This window comes from Botryllus schlosseri, chromosome 16 (genome assembly GCF_051294905.1).
Source record: "Botryllus schlosseri isolate E-star chromosome 16, Bs_hap1, whole genome shotgun sequence".
In the NCBI taxonomy this organism is placed as follows: Eukaryota; Metazoa; Chordata; class Ascidiacea; order Stolidobranchia; family Styelidae; genus Botryllus; species Botryllus schlosseri.
The window spans coordinates 5,748,078-5,769,191 of NC_137251.1; the positions used below are offsets into that span (position 1 = coordinate 5,748,078).

The 21,114-nt window shown below is 40.2% G+C and overlaps 2 protein-coding genes across 2 annotated transcripts; one reads left to right on the forward strand and one right to left on the reverse strand.

Annotated features, from left to right (window-relative positions):
* Positions 1–1,178: 1,178 nt before the first annotated feature.
* LOC145458620 (leukocyte elastase inhibitor-like) lies at positions 1,179–8,989 on the forward strand. The gene is made up of 8 exons (XM_080337039.1): positions 1,179–1,349; positions 2,022–2,222; positions 6,222–6,423; positions 6,797–6,946; positions 7,532–7,694; positions 8,097–8,227; positions 8,293–8,478; positions 8,583–8,989. Exons 1-8 carry the CDS (start codon positions 1,270–1,272, stop codon positions 8,751–8,753), a joined length of 1,284 nt encoding a protein of 427 aa, XP_080193165.1. The 5' UTR covers positions 1,179–1,269; the 3' UTR covers positions 8,754–8,989.
* Positions 8,990–11,052: 2,063 nt separating this feature from the next.
* Positions 11,053–20,731, reverse strand: LOC145458645 (uncharacterized). Its single transcript, XM_080337081.1, has 17 exons — positions 19,841–20,731; positions 19,296–19,459; positions 18,821–18,939; positions 18,427–18,689; positions 18,127–18,355; positions 17,904–18,026; positions 16,595–16,741; positions 16,241–16,528; positions 15,484–15,948; positions 15,370–15,424; positions 14,833–15,045; positions 14,591–14,775; positions 13,701–14,560; positions 13,224–13,635; positions 13,110–13,157; positions 12,872–13,049; positions 11,053–11,216 (listed from the first exon to the last, which is right to left on the reverse strand). Exons 1-17 carry the CDS (start codon positions 19,988–19,990, stop codon positions 11,144–11,146), a joined length of 3,972 nt encoding a protein of 1,323 aa, XP_080193207.1. The 5' UTR covers positions 19,991–20,731; the 3' UTR covers positions 11,053–11,143.
* Between the last annotated feature and the right edge of the window lie 383 nt (positions 20,732–21,114).

The window sequence follows — 21,114 nt, forward strand, 5'->3', positions numbered from 1 at the left end:
CTACTTGAGTACTTCGAAAAAGTAGAAGCACTTCGTTACTGACTACCTCTGTAGGCCTATATATCCCTGGGTGAAACCCATTTGAGCAATTGAGCATATTTAGGGATAGGATATGTTATATGTGTATAATGTATGCTACCGTACATGGACTAGCATACGAATAAAAACGGAAAACTGAATTTCCGAGAAGGCTCGAACTTTTTTTCAACGTCACTTTACCTTTTAGATATGATTACCTCAGTATCAATATATTAATGTAGTTTACATGTGACAATGTGCCATAGCCTCGTCATATTGCTATGGTTTTCCGAAAACATGCATCATCGACTGTTATTCAAGCAGTGATGATTGCTAACTGTTACATGGTATCTTAGTATTTAGAAATTGAAGTTGCTCATGAAGAAGAAAATCACTGAGCAAATAAACGATGCCTGTCGTAATATTACCTTATAAGTCTGGATTTTGCCTCGTCGTGGGTGACGTGCATATGACGTCAATCCACCAAAGAAACCATCGTAAGAAGTCCTTCCACGAGTAAATTTCCGGTACAGGCTTATTTAAGAATGATCTCTGACCTTGCGAACCTACGATCGTTCCAACGAGGTGAACTCTATTTATCTTGTGCCCATAAGTCAGTCGTTTCAGTCGTGAATTATTTTAGATAACTCAATCTAATTTCATCGCGCGCTTGTATCCTACATCGCAATATAGCAGTTACTGGATGACTGGAGTCTTTCTCAAAGTTTCAATCAGATAGGAATTTGGATCGAAACTATGCAATTGAAGGCATAACAAAATACGAATTTCGACAATGATGTCACAGAGTGTATAGCTGACGTCTTCAGGTCTTGACTAATACTAGTTACCCCTAATCACTGAAGCGAACTGCCGGCACGCCGATTGAGAAAAGGAAAAGGGTATGATGCCATTATGCAAAATGTCGTGCAGCTCTGGCCAAAAAACTGCATCGTTCAATTACTTCCGAAATTTTTGTAATTGTATAAAAGACCATATTGCCTCACTCTTCGAATGGGACGCACGCAACGCTATGAGACTGTATAGGCACTTGTAGGACTTTGCAGTCGAGTAATTGCAGTTTCCATCGTACTGAGGGTTTCCACGAGAGAGACATGCAGTCAAACCACTCTCGGAGGTTGACAATCAGTGAAATCGATATCCAACAATTTTTACTTTCAGGTATATATATTAGACCTATAATTATAATTATAATTCGCGCTATAACCTGTAAAACACGACGTTAGCGTCAAGATGAATACGAAGTTTGGAATCATCTTCTGCTTGCTCGGAATAGCAAATTTTGGATTTGGATCACCTACAGGAATGTGCGAGTAAGAAGTCCGCGATAGTGCGTTATTTGTGTTGCATTGGACAATATAGTAGGGTTACCATACGTACTCCTTTAGGAGGATTTGTCCTCCTTGTTCAGGTTTTTGAAAATGTCTTGCGAGGACGCCTAAATGTCCTTCTTTTCGAGATTTTGTCCTCTTTTTTGAGAATTTTCGTTAAATATGTAGGGCAAATTCGCCTGAGATACAGTAAATCAGCACTGAAGTAACGCTCCGGCGGCTATTTCGGGAGAATAGCCGGAAAGTTAACCTTTTTTTAGTCAACCGGCCATGAAATGGGGAAAATTTACCATTTTTCAAGATTTGGCTCCGGTATTCTGAGTTTGAAAATTTTCCCGATTCCAGGTAACCCTACAATATAGCAATATATATAATCTAATTTTACACCAACCCGTATCAATAAATGAAAATACTCCGAACCACAGTTGACGAGATTACTTAAAACACTGTATGAGCGGCTTGATGAGTGGCAATGAGAAGCCATGGATATTTCTCAATACTCAGCAGCAGTATTGCGTCGTCGGCGTCGGTGAAATTTCTAATAAGAGTAATTCTGGGTCTTATGACCACTTGGTTTGCCCTCTTCTCGGATTAGGCAACGGATATGAGCAATGTCGTAGATAAGCCTACTAACCTTATGCTGTTACAACACAGTTATGGCGCAGTGGCACAAGCAAGCAGGAGGTTTGCTTTCGAGCTGTACGAGACGGTCTCAAAAAGTGATGACGTCAGTGATTCGGGGAATATTTTCCTTGCACCTACCACTGTGACATCAGGTCTGACAATGATCCACGCGGGCGCAGACGGAAATACGAAGGATCAGATATGGAGAGGTCTTCAGCTAGACGCTACATAGTAAGTATAGAGTCTCGCTATTTTGAATGCCTCACTATTATTACGCTCGCCGTTTTGACACTCGGTATTTTGAATGGATACCGATTTTGAACACGCTAGTTCGATCAACAAACCTTCGCCCTACTCAATTGAGATTACAAAATTGGTAGAAGCTCTCCCAATATGTTGCCCATAGATATATCCTCCGGATCTAAATGCAACGTATTTGTTGAAGGAATAAGGTTTTGAAATATATTTGTTAAATATTTTATATTGCAGAGCACCATCCCAATTTTGGAACAATTAAACTACAAAATGTGAGGTTAATTTTACATTCCGTCCCACCGATCCATCGGTATCATAAGACCCCATTCATAAGTAGGGCGATTTTTTTTACCAAAAAATGGAAAATTTTTACCTATAAAGTCAAAATGTTGATTTTTATTGACCTAAGCCAGTGGTTCTTAACCTTGCCTCCAGCGCCCACAAGGGGCGCTGGCGATTTTGAAGGGGCGGAAACGATCAGGGGGCGATATGGGGGGCGCTGAAGAAGAATGGCATCGCAGTATAGATGATGTAGTAGTAGGACATACCCTTAATGAGTATTCAGAGCAAATTAACATTCAACAAAACATGTCAAATCCCGAAATTCACGCTACGCGACGATGTTTGCTACATATGTTTTCACAAATGTAGTGGGTTATTATAATTCATGTAAAATGAATTGTGCGTACTTTTAGATCGCCAATTTCCCGTTAAAACACTGCCGGCACGGTTGCTAGGGTAGTTTTCAATAAAATGTTTCGGATTAGGTATTATATCCAGCAGCGCAAAGCTTGTGGAAATGGAAGAAGAAGGCACTGTATATCACTTTTGAGAGTGAGAGCCCCTTGAACATAAAATATGTTTTGAAGCTATGTGCACGAAATGAATAACTAAATATACTTGTATTTGAGAGCTACAAAATTAAATCGTCATAATATTTCTTCATCGTAGCACAAAGGATGATACTTAGTGTTCTGGTTCACAACCTCACATTGAACATTATACAATATGAGTTGCTTATTTTTTTGGAATACATTCATGTTTAAATTAATTGCTGGGTATAGTACTAAATTCAATGTGAGCAGATATATGCATCCCATTCTCAGTCGACTTACCTAGTCACACAAAGCACTAAAATAAAATCCAATACCATTGATTTCCCCGTATGGCCAATCCCATATGTGAATTCTGGATGGTCCGAACCACAGGGTATGGGACTGTACCCGATTGTTGTTATAGGAACCGGAATATACCACATACAATTATTATATGGTTTGTTATAGTCGAGTGGTCCTCGAGCACGATTGAAGCGCGAAATATTTCTAATACTGAAGTCCCGAAAAGACCGACCAGACTTTGACCTCTTACCAGGACCGAAACTGCTGCAACCCAAATCCCCAATCAGGGAGGGGATCAGCTGGAAGGGTGCCCTAAATTATTTCGGTGAATGAACATGAATTACACATCATGTATTGACGACTCCCCCACGAAAAAATACGCATAATTATAGAAAATAGAAATAGGCATTTTGGCGTTGGCCATTACCACGCCACGATGCACGTAGATTTATGAAGTTCTGGCCAATATGTGACTCCGAGAAGTTTGCCGAAAGATCGTCATCGAGAAAACCTTAGCCGAAGATGATTGTCCTTATGTTGACCGTAATCGTCGATGCATAGGCCTATAAGTCTAATTGTCCATAGGTTCTTAAATCGCTCATGCCGAATTATCATGTCGTCGGAATCTGCACCCCTTACATGACAAATAACATCCATCAGAGAAAGATCATTTGCCAGTGAAGAAATACCAATTTGGAATCGTGCGCTTATTTTATTTTAATAAGTTTATGCGTTTCAATATCTTTTGACTATATAGCGGACAAGAGGTAACGAAATAACAACATGTAACCAAGTAATTGTACCAACGGGCACGCCCGAATATGTTTAATTATTAATTACGTGGCCTTCATTTTCCAAGACAACAGGTCACTCAGAGCTACTGGTAAATCTGATTACGTAGGCTGGGAGGATAAAAGGTTTATATCGACACATATATGCAATAACCACCTACTCATTCATGTATTAAAGAAAATTTTGGCACCTCCATAGGGCGACCAGGCCACACAAACTTTGCTGACTATCGAAATAACGCGACGGGGTTCTTGCCTCCCTCTTACCCATTGTCTTTATTACAGTCCTTACAATATGGGGGGGGGGGCGCTAGAGCCCGTTAATTTTTGAAAGGGGGCGCTTGAGGAAAAAAGGTTAAGAACCACTGACCTAAACAAACTGAATTTTGACCAAATTTTGACCTAACGTAGGCAAATTAGGTGTTTTCCCACATAATGTTACAATTGTACCAATTATATTCATTTCTAGTTGGAATTGGCTGTCCAAACGAAGTAGTTTGGCCTGGAATAGCGTTTTTGGCTTAGAAGCAGGCAAATTTTTACATGAAAAAACAATATTTTAACGAAATCTCACCCTATGATGAATTCCAGTAGTTAAAATACGTATTATGGTAGAAATAATTAAAGTTTATTGTAGTACAACGAGAGATACTTTCCTACATTCTTGGGTAGAAAGGGCATGTTTTTACTGAGAAGCTTTGCCAAGAATGCCGAAAGAACGTTCAACAGTAGCAGTAGTTAGAACAAAGCACCAAAGCTAGGGGTACGAAATGCATTGGTCTTGCGTCCGCGAATTGTGTTATCTGTTGTGAATCATGTGTCTAATGGTAGTGATGAAATGCTCCGTATCACAAGTTGTGTTGAGAGTAGGGATGGTGTGAACGCGAGGTTCACGTTCGTGTTCTGTGTGTGAACCTCGGAAATTTAGAGGTTCGCGTTCACAACAGAACCTCGTTAGGTTCTGCACTGTGAACCTTTTTCATAGATTACAATTTTCACTTCATTGTAACATCTTTGGTTCAAATTTATTATATTTCAACTGCGGGCCACTCTATGTATGGCGCTGGCAGCATTAAAAATCAACACTAAACGAACATGCACCTTGACAATCTCAAAAGTTTTACTTGCTTTGTTACAATAGTTTGCTCGAAATATCCAGCTTTCCGTTTGTGGATATTTAGTGACACTCTGCTGTGAGCTTGAGCCGCAATCACACAACATCACGAGCCGAATACGTGGTCAGCGAATGATGCTTATTCAACCAATCAATGAGATTGATATCGTTTTCTGATGCAAAAAATCTAGCAGGCGTACGGGGTCAATCTTGAATTCATATCTTTACTGTATCATTAAAACCAAATCCGTGCGATTGAAGTGTTGGCTACTGCTGTAGAACTTGTTAATGGGGTAATATCTGTAGCAAGTATAGAAACCCGTTTTACACTCTGCTCAATATCAATGTAGCAATACCCAGACGCCGAATACATTGTCCGGTCTGGCCTAGACCTTCAAGGCGTAAGCTTTTATTTCTTCGTATGTCCTCGTCGAAATTGTTGGCAAAGCGACGGAAGATATTGATTTTATGGGAGTATTATATCCTTTGATTGCCTCAGTTGATACATTTAGCGGCGTTTAAAACACCAATATGTACTTCAGCATTGTGGCCTTATGAGGCCCGAGTCGTCGCTAGGTATCGTGTACTGTACATTAATATAGGTTATCGTTTCATTGAAAGATAGAGATGAAATTAGCAAAATGACGTCACGTGACGTCACGAGGTTCACGTTCGTGTTCACACAGAACCTTTCAAAAAGGTTCGCGTTCACACGAACCTGAACCTTTCAGAGGTTCACACCATCCCTAGTTGAGACCCATATGGGTGCCCAATACCGGGGTCTGGTGGTGGCCTGGCAATAGGCAAGGGTAAGGGAGATTTTTATGAAAATCATAGGAATACGAGTGATAACAGGGTGAAGAAACATTGGTCTGACGTATACGTATATATATAGTTCAGTGTTCGCTGAAATATTTTTATAGCAGAAACAACTTAAATCTGTCTCGTACAGTCGGCGATTGTCGGAAGCTGATATGCCTTGCGTCATCGAGCTCAGTAACCCGGCTCAACCGAATAATGAAGCTGGTATTTCAATCCCAAAAGATGACGAGGTAGTGTTTCGCACAGTCACTCGTCTGTATGGAGAGAAATCATACCGATTCCGGCGCGCCTTCATCATGCGCACGAAAGAACTGGGCGAAAAAATGAAAAGGGTAATTAAGTCGCAGTAGTATATATAGAGGACATGGCATACGCTATACCTAATCGACGATTGACGTTTCACAACAGTCGTTTTTGGCTTTTAGTGCATTTATAAACCTTGTAATCGGCCCTAGTCAATTCTGGTCTCTAAAGATTAACGGCGGGTGCAATCCCGGGTTTAGTCGAACTATACCAGAAAGTTCGCCGAGAATGGCAACATCGTTAAACATCTGCACTCGTGCGCTATAGGCCAATATACTTGATGATTCATTTTGAGTCCCTTCTTATAAGCCCATATATTGACGGATTAGGAGAGAAAACATATTAATGACATATAGCACAATTTGATATTTAAACTATTCTAAACTATTCCTCATTTCGTAGGTGAGTTTCTCCACGGAACCCAGGGACAGCAGAAATCGCATCAATCACTGGGTTTCGAAAATGACGAACGATAAAATTCCGCGACTCTTCAAGAAAGCCGATATTACTTCAAACACAGTGATGGCAGTTGCATCTGCTGTGTATTTCAAGGTAGGCGTATATTCCTTCATATGTATATCTTCGCGGACTTGCGATTTTATAATTGCTTTTCAGTATTAGGCCTTAACCATTTTTCCGAAATTTTCCAATATCTATCTAAGGCAGTAGTTCTAAGCTTTACTAACCCGATGAACTTCTATGCTAATTGCCAAGCATTGGTGAACCCCAAAATTTCGCTTGACCCACAAAAACAGAAATCTACGATATTACACATCTAAAAAGTTACTATGGAGTACTTGCAAATCATCATGACTTCTGCTGTATGAGCTGGGTGTGTGTCATGACATCCGCTGAATCCTTGAGACTGCATCAGCGAACTCTCGTTAAGAATTACTGATCTCATGTAATGTGACGCACACACACACACACATACACATGACCATAAATTGACGAATGCTGGACTGCTGGTGCATGCGAGCTGAATTACCAGCCATCATGGAGACCACAAGGCTCACGCTCGTACACAAGTCTCACATCTTCGGATATTGGAAAGCTATACTAATGATCAGACACAAAATTACAGATCGGTCCGAAATCTAATCTTCTGGAATTGAATTATTTTATTTCGATTTTTAGGCCCCTTGGCAGACACCCTTTCGTGACTTTAGAACGGCGGAGTTCACGACAGAAGACGGCAGAGGAGTGATGGCTCAGTACATGAGGAGTTTAAGTCAATTCAAATGGACTGTTTCGGGTGATCTGAACGCGGAATTGATAGAGTTGCCTTATAAATATTCCGGTAAGTCGATTCCATCTCATTAAATAATTAGATATGGATAATATAATCTCGGGGAATGCGGAATATAGTACCTAGTTAGTTATATAGTAATGTATAGTGGAACGAAGACTTTAGACGAGAACTTTACAATGAGCACAGAGCCATAAAATAGTATCAACTTCCAAATTTCTAAGAAGTATTTCTTCAACTAATGCGAAAAACGACCAATTGGTAATTTAATGATGTTGCAACTAGGTGTATGATTTCGAAAGTACAATATACAGAGTACATATGCTCGCATAATTCAGGCAAATATGCCTATGACGATTTCCTTTCATAGAAATGACTCGAATTCATGAACGACATATACGTCGCAAGATATAAGTACTTCGATTTCAAAAAGCGTTTTCGTAATAATTGCAGACGCGGTTGGCTCGAATATCAGCATGATAATACTAAAACCAACCACCACAATGGAGAACTTGGAGTACAGCCTAACGGAGCAAATTACACACAAAGCGATACTGGAACTCAATCAGGCTCCGGGGCAAATGGCAAATAATTTACAAATAATGTCCGTATATATCCTTAATCTATACTATTTTAATGACCTGGACAGTGCGATGTCGTGATACCGAAATTCGAGATGTCTCTTACGTACGATCTAAAGCCTCTTTTGGGAGCGATCGGAATGGACGATATGTTCATCAGTGGAATTGCGGACTTGTCCAGGATGGCGGATCCAAACCATTCACCGGCCGGTGCGCTGTATGTATCGTCCGCTGTTCACAAGACATTCATCAAGGTAAATAAATTTTCCCGGCTTGTTTAGTGCAGAGGTCAGTGCTAGCCATATTTGCATTTCATAGGCTTTGCATAAACATGCACACTTCGTTATTTTATGTATAGGTGACTGAGTTCGGCACGGAAGCAACAGGCGCAACAGGACTCGGCATAGCTAATAGAATGCTACCGTTACCAGTACGCGTTAACAAAGCCTTCATCACCTTGATCTACGACAAAACCACCGAAACAGTTCTGTTCATTGGAAAAGTCAATGACCCATCTGCAACTGAATGAATATGTCCAAGAATGTAAAGCTGAAGATATGATGCAGCTTGCTTTATCCGTTTATACCTCTGATATGTCAATCGTGCCGTACCGCATAGCATTAGCACGAAACAATTTGTGTGACCGCAACATGAATTCGAAAGTGTTAATTGCCGGACCTTCTTTTTTGTTACTTCTTGATTTGTCTGTTGCTGATTTCCATATATGTAAGAGACGGGAAGAATTATAATTCAAATGGTAATCAGTCTACGAGGTTTCAATCCAACGGAAATTTTCGTGAATCGTGAATACTGACACTTCTAGACCAGTGGTTCTTAACCTTGCGATTTTGAAGGGGGGCGGAAACGCTCAGGGGGCGATATGGGGGGCGCTGGGCTCAGGAGGGCGGTATGGGGGGCGCTGGAGGAAAATGGCTTCGCAGTAGATGATGTGGTGATAGGACATATCCTTAATGAGTATTCAGAGCAAATTAACACCGAAAACTTCGTTACATATAGCCTTCAAAATACATATAGGTTTAATTGTCCATGGGCGCCTAAATGACTGACACCGAATGTTCCTGTCTTGGCAATCTGAACCCCAGAAGACGAATTCCATCTGGCAGGGGAAAATTATATGTCAGTGAAGAAATACCAATCTGAAATCGTGTGCGTCTTTTAGTTTAGTACGATTGGGCGACAGGGATATTCCTGTTGGGCGATATCCCCGTTGAGCGATTCTATATTTTTTGATATTGCAGACAGGGGGTCACGAAATAACATCATGCAACGAAGTCATACCAACGGGTTCGCCCGCCCGAATATGTTTAATTATTGGTAACGGGCCCTACAGTTTCCAAGAAACCTCACAATGTTCGCTTTAAGTTTTGATGAGTCTGCGCACACTCTACAACTCACTGCGCTGACCCCTGGACAACAGTGCGTATCGACTAAAAAAAGGTAATAACTTCGGATTTGTTGTGCGCAACGTAGATTTTCTGTGCGCAGAGACCGTGTCAGCACTGCGCACGTGCGCAGCTTAGAGGGAACATTGCACCTCACTCAGCTCTACCGGTAAATGTGTTTAAGTGAGCAGTGAGAGGATAAAGATTAATCTCAATTTACATGCAATTCCCGATGATATTGACCAATTCAATCAATAATTAGTGAAATTTTTCGCGCCTAGCGCGACTAGGCGAGAATAGCTGCCTCAGTAAAGGGACACCCAATGTAGATACCTAACAGGCTTTCAGCAAATAGAGGACAGCCTAATGGGGTCTGGGAGTGAAGTCTCCCAGAAGCTTTGTTTATCGCCCGATGGGGCCCAGGACCAACGTTTTTTGTTTGGGGGGGGGGGGGCTGACGGAGTGCTGTTACGGCCCTGGTAACGAATAATTGTACCTGCGGGCACGCCCGAATATGTTTAATTATTAATTACGTGTCCTTTATCTTCCTATACAACAGCTCACTCAGTTTATCGCGACTTATATATGTAATTACCACCTATTCATTCATGCATTATAGAAAATTTTGGTACCTAGGGCGACCAGGCCACACAAACTTTGCTGACCATCGAAATCACGATAGGGGGTTTGTGGGGGCGAAGCCCTCAGAAGTTCGGTTTATCACGTTATGGGTGCGCAAGGCAATCGTTTTTAGGGGTTGACGAAGTGCTGTTACGTCCCTCCCTCTTACTCATTGTATTGATTACATTCCTTACATTATGAAGTTGGGGGGGGGGGGGGGGGGGCGCTGGAGCACGATAATTTTTGAAAGGGGGCGCTGGAGGAAAAAAGGTCAAGAACCACTGTTCTAGACGGTTCAAAAAATTACAATGCCACGAAAACGTTGCACGCATTCAGGTTACTAAGATTATTGTTTTTAGTTATTCGTGGTGTGTCGACTTTACTGGTAATTATTCACCATTCTGATATCCTTATTATGAATATTGATCTGTCGGCTTGTGGCACGCGATCAACTTCCGTTTGTAAGATGCCGCTTACCGGAGGATACTTGACGAGGCGGATCTTGGGTTAAACTCCAACACCTAGGTCGGATTTCTGGAGTTGACGTCGGTTAGAGTAGAACTCGGCGCTCATTGGTATCGCAGCGGTGGAACGTATATACCACTACGCGATCTCTCCACGCACAGATGGGCTGTAGCATTTTGTGCGGTTTCAGTTCGATGTAGTGACTGTGTCTGGTATATTTCCATGAATGACTCACAAAAATATGATTTAGACTGGATACGCCGATAAAACGAGAAAGCCTGTATTTTCGAGACCCTAAACACGACTGCTTAACCGGAAAGATTAAAGAATCAGCCCGCATTGTTTGCACTAAAAAATTTCATGTATAAAGGCGTACTCAAATGTACAATGAAAGCCAGCAAGCGTAAGCGACTCTTTTACAAGGACACTTTCAAGGCATTACGGTTAAACGACTCCATGATTTCCGCTCCTCTGCATCGATTGCCACGAGAGATTCTGTAAGACTGAAACGATTGCGTTAAAATCGGATATCAAAGTCTGGGAGTTAGTGAATGAAGTATACGCCACATACGAGAGTACACGGTTGTACTGGTAGCCTACAATACCAATACACGTGATAGGAGCCAGAGATGAGCGGATTTGAAATTTCTATGTCCTAATCCAATCCAAATCCGAACCTTCAAATCCAAATCCAAATCCAAATCCATAACTTTTTCATATTGAAGTCCATGTCCAATCCTAATCCGATTCCAACTGGAAATTCAGAAAAAATACTAATTTATGCAATGGAGGGATTCGAAAATTTTCTTTCACAACCAACGATTCACTTGATTCTAGATAACTTAGTAACCATAAGTACATTAATAACTGATCTGAATAAAGTTTGTCGCCATTCGCCACACGACATTTCAATCTCCCAGAAAATAGATAAATCCAATCCAAATCCTAATCCGTTCCGAAAAAAATGTCTAATCCAAATCCAATCCAAATCCGACAAAATTTCACAAATCCTGTTTTTTCAAAACCTAATCCTAATCCATGCTCATCTCTGATAGGAGCCCATCGTAGGCTACTACGGTACGTGGCTTTATTTTTATATCAACGACTAATATCTAGAATGCGCTGTTCTACAAAATATTGAACTAGGGTTACCGTATTTTGGAATCGGGAAAAGAGGTGATCGAAATTGAAAACAACTTATTTTGTGATGTTTCCGGAAATCTTGTTGTGTTGACTAAAAAAAGGTCATCACGTTAATTTTGTGGGATTGACTAAAAAAAGGTCATAACTTTCATTCGACTCCCGTATCACCTATTTCACGTCATTTAGTCCATTTTCAGTTGAATCGGTCAATTATGCCAGCTATAAAAGCAGGAAAGGAGGGCGAATTACCAAATAGGAGGGCATTTTCAATTTCCTGAAAAAATAGGACTAATCCTCCTGATAGAAGACGTATGGTAACCCTATATACTTAAACGAGCAGGCTTAAACATTATATTATAACACCATAACAGTGCTACCGTCAATTTCGTAACATACTCAACTCGTGGTTACGCTATGGAAGAAAATCACATGCTTTTTAAACTCCTAGCTAAATTCACAACAGTAGTCCATCAAAAGTTTTAATGACCTGGACAGGGGACACATTACATCTTGAGCTATGAAATTTAAATCATGGATGATCTCATCTATACATCTAGGGTTGAATTTAAAACGAAAAATCAATTTAAAACAAACATGTTTAAAACAAGCTCATTGTTTAAAGCATGTTTTTAAAGCCATGACGTCACGAATATTCAATTGCGACGTCATAGCGGATTGACATTGACAATTGAAAATATAGGGTAAAAATAGCTCCTTTGACGTAATATCTGTACTATTGCTGTTGGACCGACTATTTTGAGGGTTCCAATCATCCCATATCGGTATACGTCGGCTAAATCGGGTGGTAATTGTCCGTAGACTGATACAACATGTTTTTTGGAAAGTATTTACACAATTATGGCATAATTTTACAACTTGAATAAAAACAATTTTTTTGTAAAAAGGCATTTGTTTAAAACACCGTTTAAAACATGTTTAAACAATGTAATTTAAAACACCGTTTGCTTTAAATGCAACCCTAATCTCATCGCTGGCTATTAAGTATAAGTCTTACATGATTTTCTCCATGCATGGGTGATTCGCCACTGCCGCCATGATGATCATCAGGTCAGGATGCTTGACGACCGTGTTCGTCATATTCAGCATGCGAAGCCGGCAAAGCGCGGCGAGATGTTGCTCCATCAGCCTCACAGCATCTTTTGTTAATTGGAGAGGTGAGTCCACAGATATTCCTGCAATGCACTTCTATGATAGGAAACTGTTACAATTGTTGGGGAAATTATTAAGCAGACCTGACAGTGTGAAATCCGATATTGTTCGCTTTAGTTTGCAACTGTTACCTGAAATATGATAGGAAATGTAGCAAATTTCGGAGAAATTCATTATATGTCAACGGGTCTTCCTACCCATCCAGTCAGAGATGACTGCTATCGCATCGGGAGGTAACGGGTTCTGTCCGATGCTAAGAATCTCCAGGCATTGAAGTTCTGTTAAGCTAGAGCGCAGAGCATTGAATCCAAGCTTGCCCATATGTACATAATCAAGCCTGAGTTCTTGAATGTGCGGCAGATTTTGTAATTGCGCTGCCAGCACACATGTCGTTCTATCACCCAAAAAGTTTTGACTCAAATTTAGACTTCGCAGCATGCTCAAATGACCAAGGGAGCTGGCAAACTCAATGAGAGGATCCTGTTCATTGATGTGATTGCCCTCTATCGTTAGGACTTGTAAACTATTTTCCAGCCGCCTTGATTCGAATGATGATGTCAAAATGGATAAACTCTCTGGTGACAGGCAACAATTTTCCAATTGCAAGACCTAAACGACAAGAATTATATTTATCTCTCTGTTTTTAGTGATTGAATCAATGTGCAGAATATTACCCGCAAAATTCGAAAGCGGCTGAAGGCTTCGGGGAAATAGCGCAAGCCGTCGTAGATGGGATTTCTTGAGATGATTAAACTACGCAGAAATATGCACCTGCGCAGCAACCCACCTACTATGGAGCAACTGTTTCCCATAACATGACAATTCGACAAGTCAACACTTTGTATCGGGACTACTGTTTCGGACTTGTCGAACAGCCCCATGAAATTCAGCAAAGTTAGCGGGCTTATGTCAAACCTTTCCAGAAACATCAACCGAGCAAATATCGACGAGAGTATTTCAAAATCAGGCACTTTGCGCAAATCAAACCGAGTTTCGCATAGGAATGAGATTTTGAGATTACTGATTGCAGAATTTACCTCGGTATCTTTTGGCGTTAAACTGTCAGCAATCATCGCGAAATCAGCATGCGAATCCAGCAATACATCAGTCAGTGACAGTGAGCTTAGGAACGGCAAGTGAGCAATAACTGAGGCTACAAATTTCACCACTCGTGATGTAATGCTTGAAATGTGCAGATCGCTGATAAAAGATGTCCCACTATTTGGAGACGGTGGACGCAATATCGGGAATATCGTCCCAGACCGTGCTAATCCAGGTCTGCACGCAGCTACAAATGAAAGGAAGGACTCCCTTGATTTGTGGGACAGGTTCTCGGGTGAGTCGATGGTCAATGATAATGCCAAGTCTTGATTTAAATAGTAGTCCGAGGCATTGTTGTGGTTGTGGTCTTTCAAAGCACTTGCAATATTGCGATGACCGTTCCGGGATTTGTTAGAACACAGTTGAAAACATCGCATGCTAACTGAAATTAGTCTTTCTGCTTCTTCACCACTGCTTTGAGTAACTGTAAAAACGAATCAAACATACCAATATTTTACGTTGCATGGTTCATAAGAATTTGGGTAGAAAATATACTTGCCTAATTTACTAAGCTCATCCAGTATGAAATCCGCGTTAGTGTTGTAACCCTCACAGCAAAATATGAAGAAGTTTTGTAACCTAATCGCATCTGTGCTGTCATAAAAATATGGATGAAGACACGATTTGTTGTTGTTTGCATCGAAAACCCTGCAGATTTGAACGGAACGGTAACAGATATATTCATGGCCTTATGTAATCTCTTACTTTGCCGCAATGAAGTCTTTTAGCAAAGGATGTGAAAACACTACTCTGCCACTAACATTCAAAATGTCAGGATTCTTTATCACTCCCAGTGTAGACAGGCTTTGCAAGTCATCGAGATAATCGCTTTTAACTGGTAACACCGAGCCTTGCAAAGTCGATTCGAGAACAGCTAATCCGAATTTGCTCGAAACGATATTCGAGTTGTCGAACCAACTAAAAGCGACGTGAGGATAAATTATCTCCTAATTTTTACAGAAACTTGATCGAAGGCTCCCAACCATTGACAAACCGCGCACCTTTACAGATGGTATGATGCGCAGTGACTTTAGTCATTTGTGGTATAGCTAAACGATGAATATTATGCTGACATGACCCGATCTGATAGTCGTACAAAAGTCAATATATATATCGAACTAAAACGCTAAAAAATTCTATATTTCCAAATGGCCTCGTGTCCCTTCCATGAAAATTTTTATCCTGGCGCTTTGGAGACTGGGAATCAATAAAATAGTTTATTATCAATGCAAAAGAAAATACCCGAAAAATATTGTTCCAAGAGCTTGACCCATGGTCTGTGGTACCGTGTGAATTCCTGTAAGAAATATATGTGAAGCATTATACTTGAAAATATCGCATTCTAGTTTACTCGACCTTTAGACAGGATACTCATCCGCATACTTGTACAGAGGATGGCACACAACACCGGGCTGCCGTGGCGTCCATCGTATACATCCCGGTGATAAATTCCAACCATATTCAGGATATGCCTCGCCAGTGTTGTATCATATTCGTTCGAATACTTCGCAATTACATCACCAACACGTCTTTGAACTTCTCTTCTGACATCAAACTTGTTAAATCCATCGATGTTACAAAATCGGTAACTCCTCGTTGCGCTAAAAAGTGTTTTACTGTCGTCTTGATTCATTTCGTCGGATGGAAATGGTTTTGAGGTCGAAATTATCCCACACATCGACCACGTATTACTCTTGATAACGTCCCAAAATTCGTACATCTCCTCTGATTGATTCAATTCGTCAATATTGTCAAATAGGAAGAGTATTCCTCGTCCGTGGCGCGAATTGATGATACGTTCGAATTCCTCCAGTGATATATCTGCGAAAAATAGCATCATATATATGGATTTGATCAGCTACGTGATTTAAGCAATTTCTTACAAATCGTGATTGCGCATACTGTGCATCGGGAGTTTCGAAATAAAACCGAGTGTTTGGATCATGTTAGTTGGTCCCGCTATAGGCTATATTCTATACATCTTTTTAGCATCACTTGAAAAATTATTAATATACTATCGGTGAACGGTTTTTTATCCATGGGATGATTGTTTGGAAAGGTTCCAAACCGATCATTCCAACCACGCTGTCATTATTGAGGCCAATACACTCACCCTTTGCCAATTTAGTATCGGTTATTTGATCCAGTAATTGGCGTTTAACGCAATCCATAATTCTGACGTATGGCTTCTCCAACTTGATTGAAGCAAGATCCAGGTAGATTACGATATCGTATTGCGCCAATCGCGGACAATCGTTGGTTGCGCATTGATAAAAAATCTTTCCCAAAACGGTTGTTTTTCCAATACAAGGTGAACCGGTTATGAATACGCGGGTAGGTACAGTCAGAGATCTGCTTGATTCCAATAAAACATCAGTCCACTCGATGAAAGTACCGGTATCTGGTAAGATATGAATCAACGTGTGGTATTCCATTCAGTTCGGCAGTTTCAATTTTCAGCTAATACCATCGCTCAAGTTGAATGTAATATCATCCATAGCAATAGTTTCATTTTTGTAATAAGGGAAAACGGTCACATTGGAACAAGTTTCAATTGCGCGCATCTTCCAAGCCATTCGAATCTTCGATGCCAACTCTGAGTCATCTGAAAGATCTGAAATTAAATAAATAAAGGCTCTCGTTCAGTAGCCTCACACTTTTAAGTCCCCTGCCCCCTCACAGATTGTTCAACCCTGCGTGGGGAGATTTCCTATATATACTTCTCTATTATACATGCGACACTCCAAGTTTTCTCATTGCAGCACAACGTTCGAATCGCCAAATACATAGGAATCGCTCAGTGATCTCTGTTAGGATTATACTCCATCCGTCTAGGTATATATACTTGAGTAGGCTATGCCCGGCACCTCGATATTTAATTGAATTGCCATGCTGTTTTTCCCTCTGAGGCCGAGGGCGTGACATCGAAAACTATCAGCCAAAGTTGAAATAATTGCAGGATTTTCTAATTATCGCAATTATTGGCATCGTGATTGTAATTGTAAATGAGGGAAAATTAGTATTTGATTTTAATTAATATTGAAAAAGTTTGACGAAATTGTAATTGTATGCGGTCGGTTCCTGCATTTCAAATTTCATGAAGTTGATTTTCGATTAGTCACAAGTCCTGATATCCAGAATTGGTTAACGGCTGGGGATTTGAAACCGAAAAGGCCGATAAAGAATTAATGACGTTTACCGGTAACTAAACAATTGTAATTAAATATAGCTATAATAAGATATTTGGAATCGTTCACATATATTAACTGTTATAAATATGGTATAGGATGCGCAAAACCGCATATAGATATAAAGTTATAACTAGGGCAAGTTTTTGTTGCAGTCAAATCCCACGAAAGTTGCACTTATTTTTTACAAAAGTTGCAGCAAAAAGTTGGATTTATTTTTCACAAAAGTGACACTACGAAGTTACATTTATGGACAAGTTCCTTGAAATTACGAGGGTATGAGATACTCAAATCGATCCGCATTCAAGGCACTGTAGCAAAACTCAGTGTTACAAAAAGTTGCTCTGTCTATAGGATTCCTACAAACAGCTTAAAACACCACACCACATAACTTCTGAGTATTTATGAAGCTGCCGGAAGCTGTAAAAAAGTTGCAAAAACTTGCTCTAGTTATAACACTCAATATTGTTTTTTATTGATCAGATCCACCACATCAATCCTTCGTAATATGAACAAGGTAACATGAGTAGGAGCACGAGCTATTCACTCAGTCGGAGCCTTCCCATGTTTCAAGGGACATACGCTTACCTTTGATAAATACAGATTCATCAATCGAACAGTAGAGTGTTTTTTCCTTGGCTTTCAACACCTCCCTACCCCTCCACTCCTCTTTAACCGGTTTAGGTCTCAGAGACGTCACTTTGAAATCATCTAAATACAGAAACAAAACAATCGTGACAATCAATACATTTCTAATTGTGAATCTGTGCGATGTACAAAAATGAGCCAAATGCCGGGAAGAACTTATTACCAGGTATTGACTTTTTCCATATGCTATCCATGACAGCTCTCCAATTCAGGGAGAGATATATATCGTCAGGAGCAGGCAGATATCCATTGTTTGAGGGGTCGTTGGAAGAATACACCAAGGTCCGTAATTCCTCTACTTGGCTGTCTAGTTCGTTTACTTTGCATACTTCGAGATATTGCATTTGTCCAAAATGGGAGATAAACTCGTTCCATTCCAGCAGCTTGTTTCCCTGATGGATACCGAAAGGCAAATGATTTATGATTCTTACATCAAAAATCCAGGCGTAGTTACGTTTATTACCGTAAACTTGATAAAATTTTCTTTCAAGACAAAATAGGTCTCGTTTCGTTCCGCAACTTCTAGGGTTTGCCATCTCATTATCGACAAAAGTGTCATTGGTTTTCTTTCTCTTGTTAGTTTTTCGATTCCACAGTATGCTACGACGTCGTTGTCCCACCTCCGAGCTGATAACTTGTAGCCGCGTAGTCGATTGCATAGCTGAGTGACGTATTGGAACGCTTTCTCGTAGCCGTCAGTATCTATTTCGTAATGATGGACTATATCTGCAAACATCAATAGTAACATATCTTTATCTATGTATGTATTATGCATACTTTGCAGACTGATATAGCTAAGTATCAGAGATCATGGCCTGCAAAAATACTTAAAATGAGAATCGTAGATTTGCGCTCACGTTTCATTTTCGTTTTAAATCTTGCCAGTCGTATCACGTCAAAGACGGGTGCTTTTTGGTGCGCTCCAGGGTCTTCATCCCACCAAAGCCACGTCGGCGGCTTTAATTCGCATAAGAATCTGTGCATTTTATACCTCCGCCATAAATTATGTGGTGACATAGGGTAAAAATTATTACACCGCAAGTGGATATGAATGACGCTTTTTGTCAGCGACTCTTCTGACTGGATTTACAAATTCAATGATGACCTATTGAATACGGATAGGCTATTTGGATTAAGGTTTTTTAGTAGTCAAATTAAAAGCAGATCGGTTAGCCCGTCGATGATCAGCCTATTACGCCCTACAGCAGTACATAACGTTAGAGTTTTGCTGGAAAAAGTGAAAATCTTAGCAAACGAAATGTCAGTTTTAATAGCAAGTCCTTAACGAAACAATATAAAGCGGGAAACGGTATATTCAACCTGTCTTTTTACCTAATGAGAAAGAAAAGTAGGGATATCTCCATATTGCCAGCATCCGGATCAGTACTGTCAATCGGAAAGAGAATGTCAAACATCTCATGAGCGAATCCAAAATTTTTACTTGCGCTTTCATCTTCAAGAATGTCTTGAAAATCCCGCTTTCTGTCTTGTAAAATCTGTAAGAGTAGAATGTAGGGTCTGTGTAATACGTAATATTATATCGTGCACGCTTGTTTTAATATGAAAGAGTTTGGACATTTGACTCATTTTTCTCATCCACAGAGAGACTTATCGTCAATGTTTAGCACACAAATTAGACGTAAAAAACTTCGATCAATAGCATTACTCTTGCCGCCTGGTACGATAGCTTCACAATATTTATATTTTACAATGTTGAAATTTTCGTGTCTCATATATGCAATATGCAATCCTTGACATTCATTTGCACCAGGGATGCGGTCTTGTATTTGGAGTCAAAAGATAAGTAATTTCCATTGGATTAAATACTAAATATCGATATTATTGTATCAGATAATGAAACAAGTGAAGCACTTGACCTTCTGAAGATTAGGCGCGGAATCAATTCGTCGCGGGAGATTGTCGAATAAGAACCACCTTAACACGTCGGTTCCTTCGTTTAACAATAATCCAGATAAACGACTGGCGTATTCCAGTTTTTGATCTTCGGATGTCGAACCCGATTCCATTTGTTTATAATATTGGTAAGAATCTGATTTATAGTCTTTGTGCTGCTTATTCCTTACTGGAAATATAGCGTCCTTGCGACCAAAGGCTATAATATGACAAAATAGTGTTTAAAGCGTGTCAACAATCAATGCCCGGCCGGGTCAGGTCGAAAACCTGATCGTAAAACTGGTCTCCGCGCTTGATACTCGGCACTGTGGAGTCGTGGGGTAGCGTGAATTGGTAAATGGCGTAAATTATTCGATAACCTTGCGCTTTTACTATCTCAATCGTCCAAGGACATCAATTGTGTAGATTAAAATCAACTGCCTTCCTTCCCTGTTGTCAATTCTTGTGTGATTTAATGTGTGTGCAGTGTGTATATACCTTGTTTTGTCATAATTTTTCATTATCACTATTTGAAGAGGGACTGGTTGATAGGTTTATAGTTTCGATTCTTACCTGTCTTTTCATATTATCGCATACATATTGTGGTGTTTCGAACTGACCAATATATATTCTGATAAATATATCTTCTTAATTCCCTCCGGCTTATTAGATGGAATTGTCAACTGTTCTTCTACTTATCGAACTGTCCTGCTGTTAATGTTAATATCTGATCTGCGTCTAATGCTTTGAATTTTGTAACTGGAAAACTGTGAGATCATAAACATGAAGAATAACTTCAATGTCCTAGTTTGGATTAACATCGCAATCACAAGTCAAAAAGTATACAAAGTCACAACTACTAAATAAACATAGAAGTAAATGAATGCTCTACATCGGTTTGAACCTCTATATATAAGTTGTTGCCATACATTCGTGTGAAATTGACAATCCAGTTCACTTTATTCACCGTGTAATCACTGATCCCACGAACCTCATTACTAATCATCAAGGGGCACGTGAACCTCGAGCTGTTAACCACTCTCTGATATACCCCCTTGTCACCATATAGTCAGTGGTGGCTTTTGGGGTGGGCGAGGTGGGCGGTCGCCCGGGGCCCCACCTGGTCGAAGGGCCCCCCTATTTCGATTTTGCGCTTTTTTCAAGAATAATGACGAATAAACATGGAAATCCGTGTACCAATCAAGAATATGATTCCGTACAGATGTGTCAATCATCATCAAATCACTGAATTTGTTAG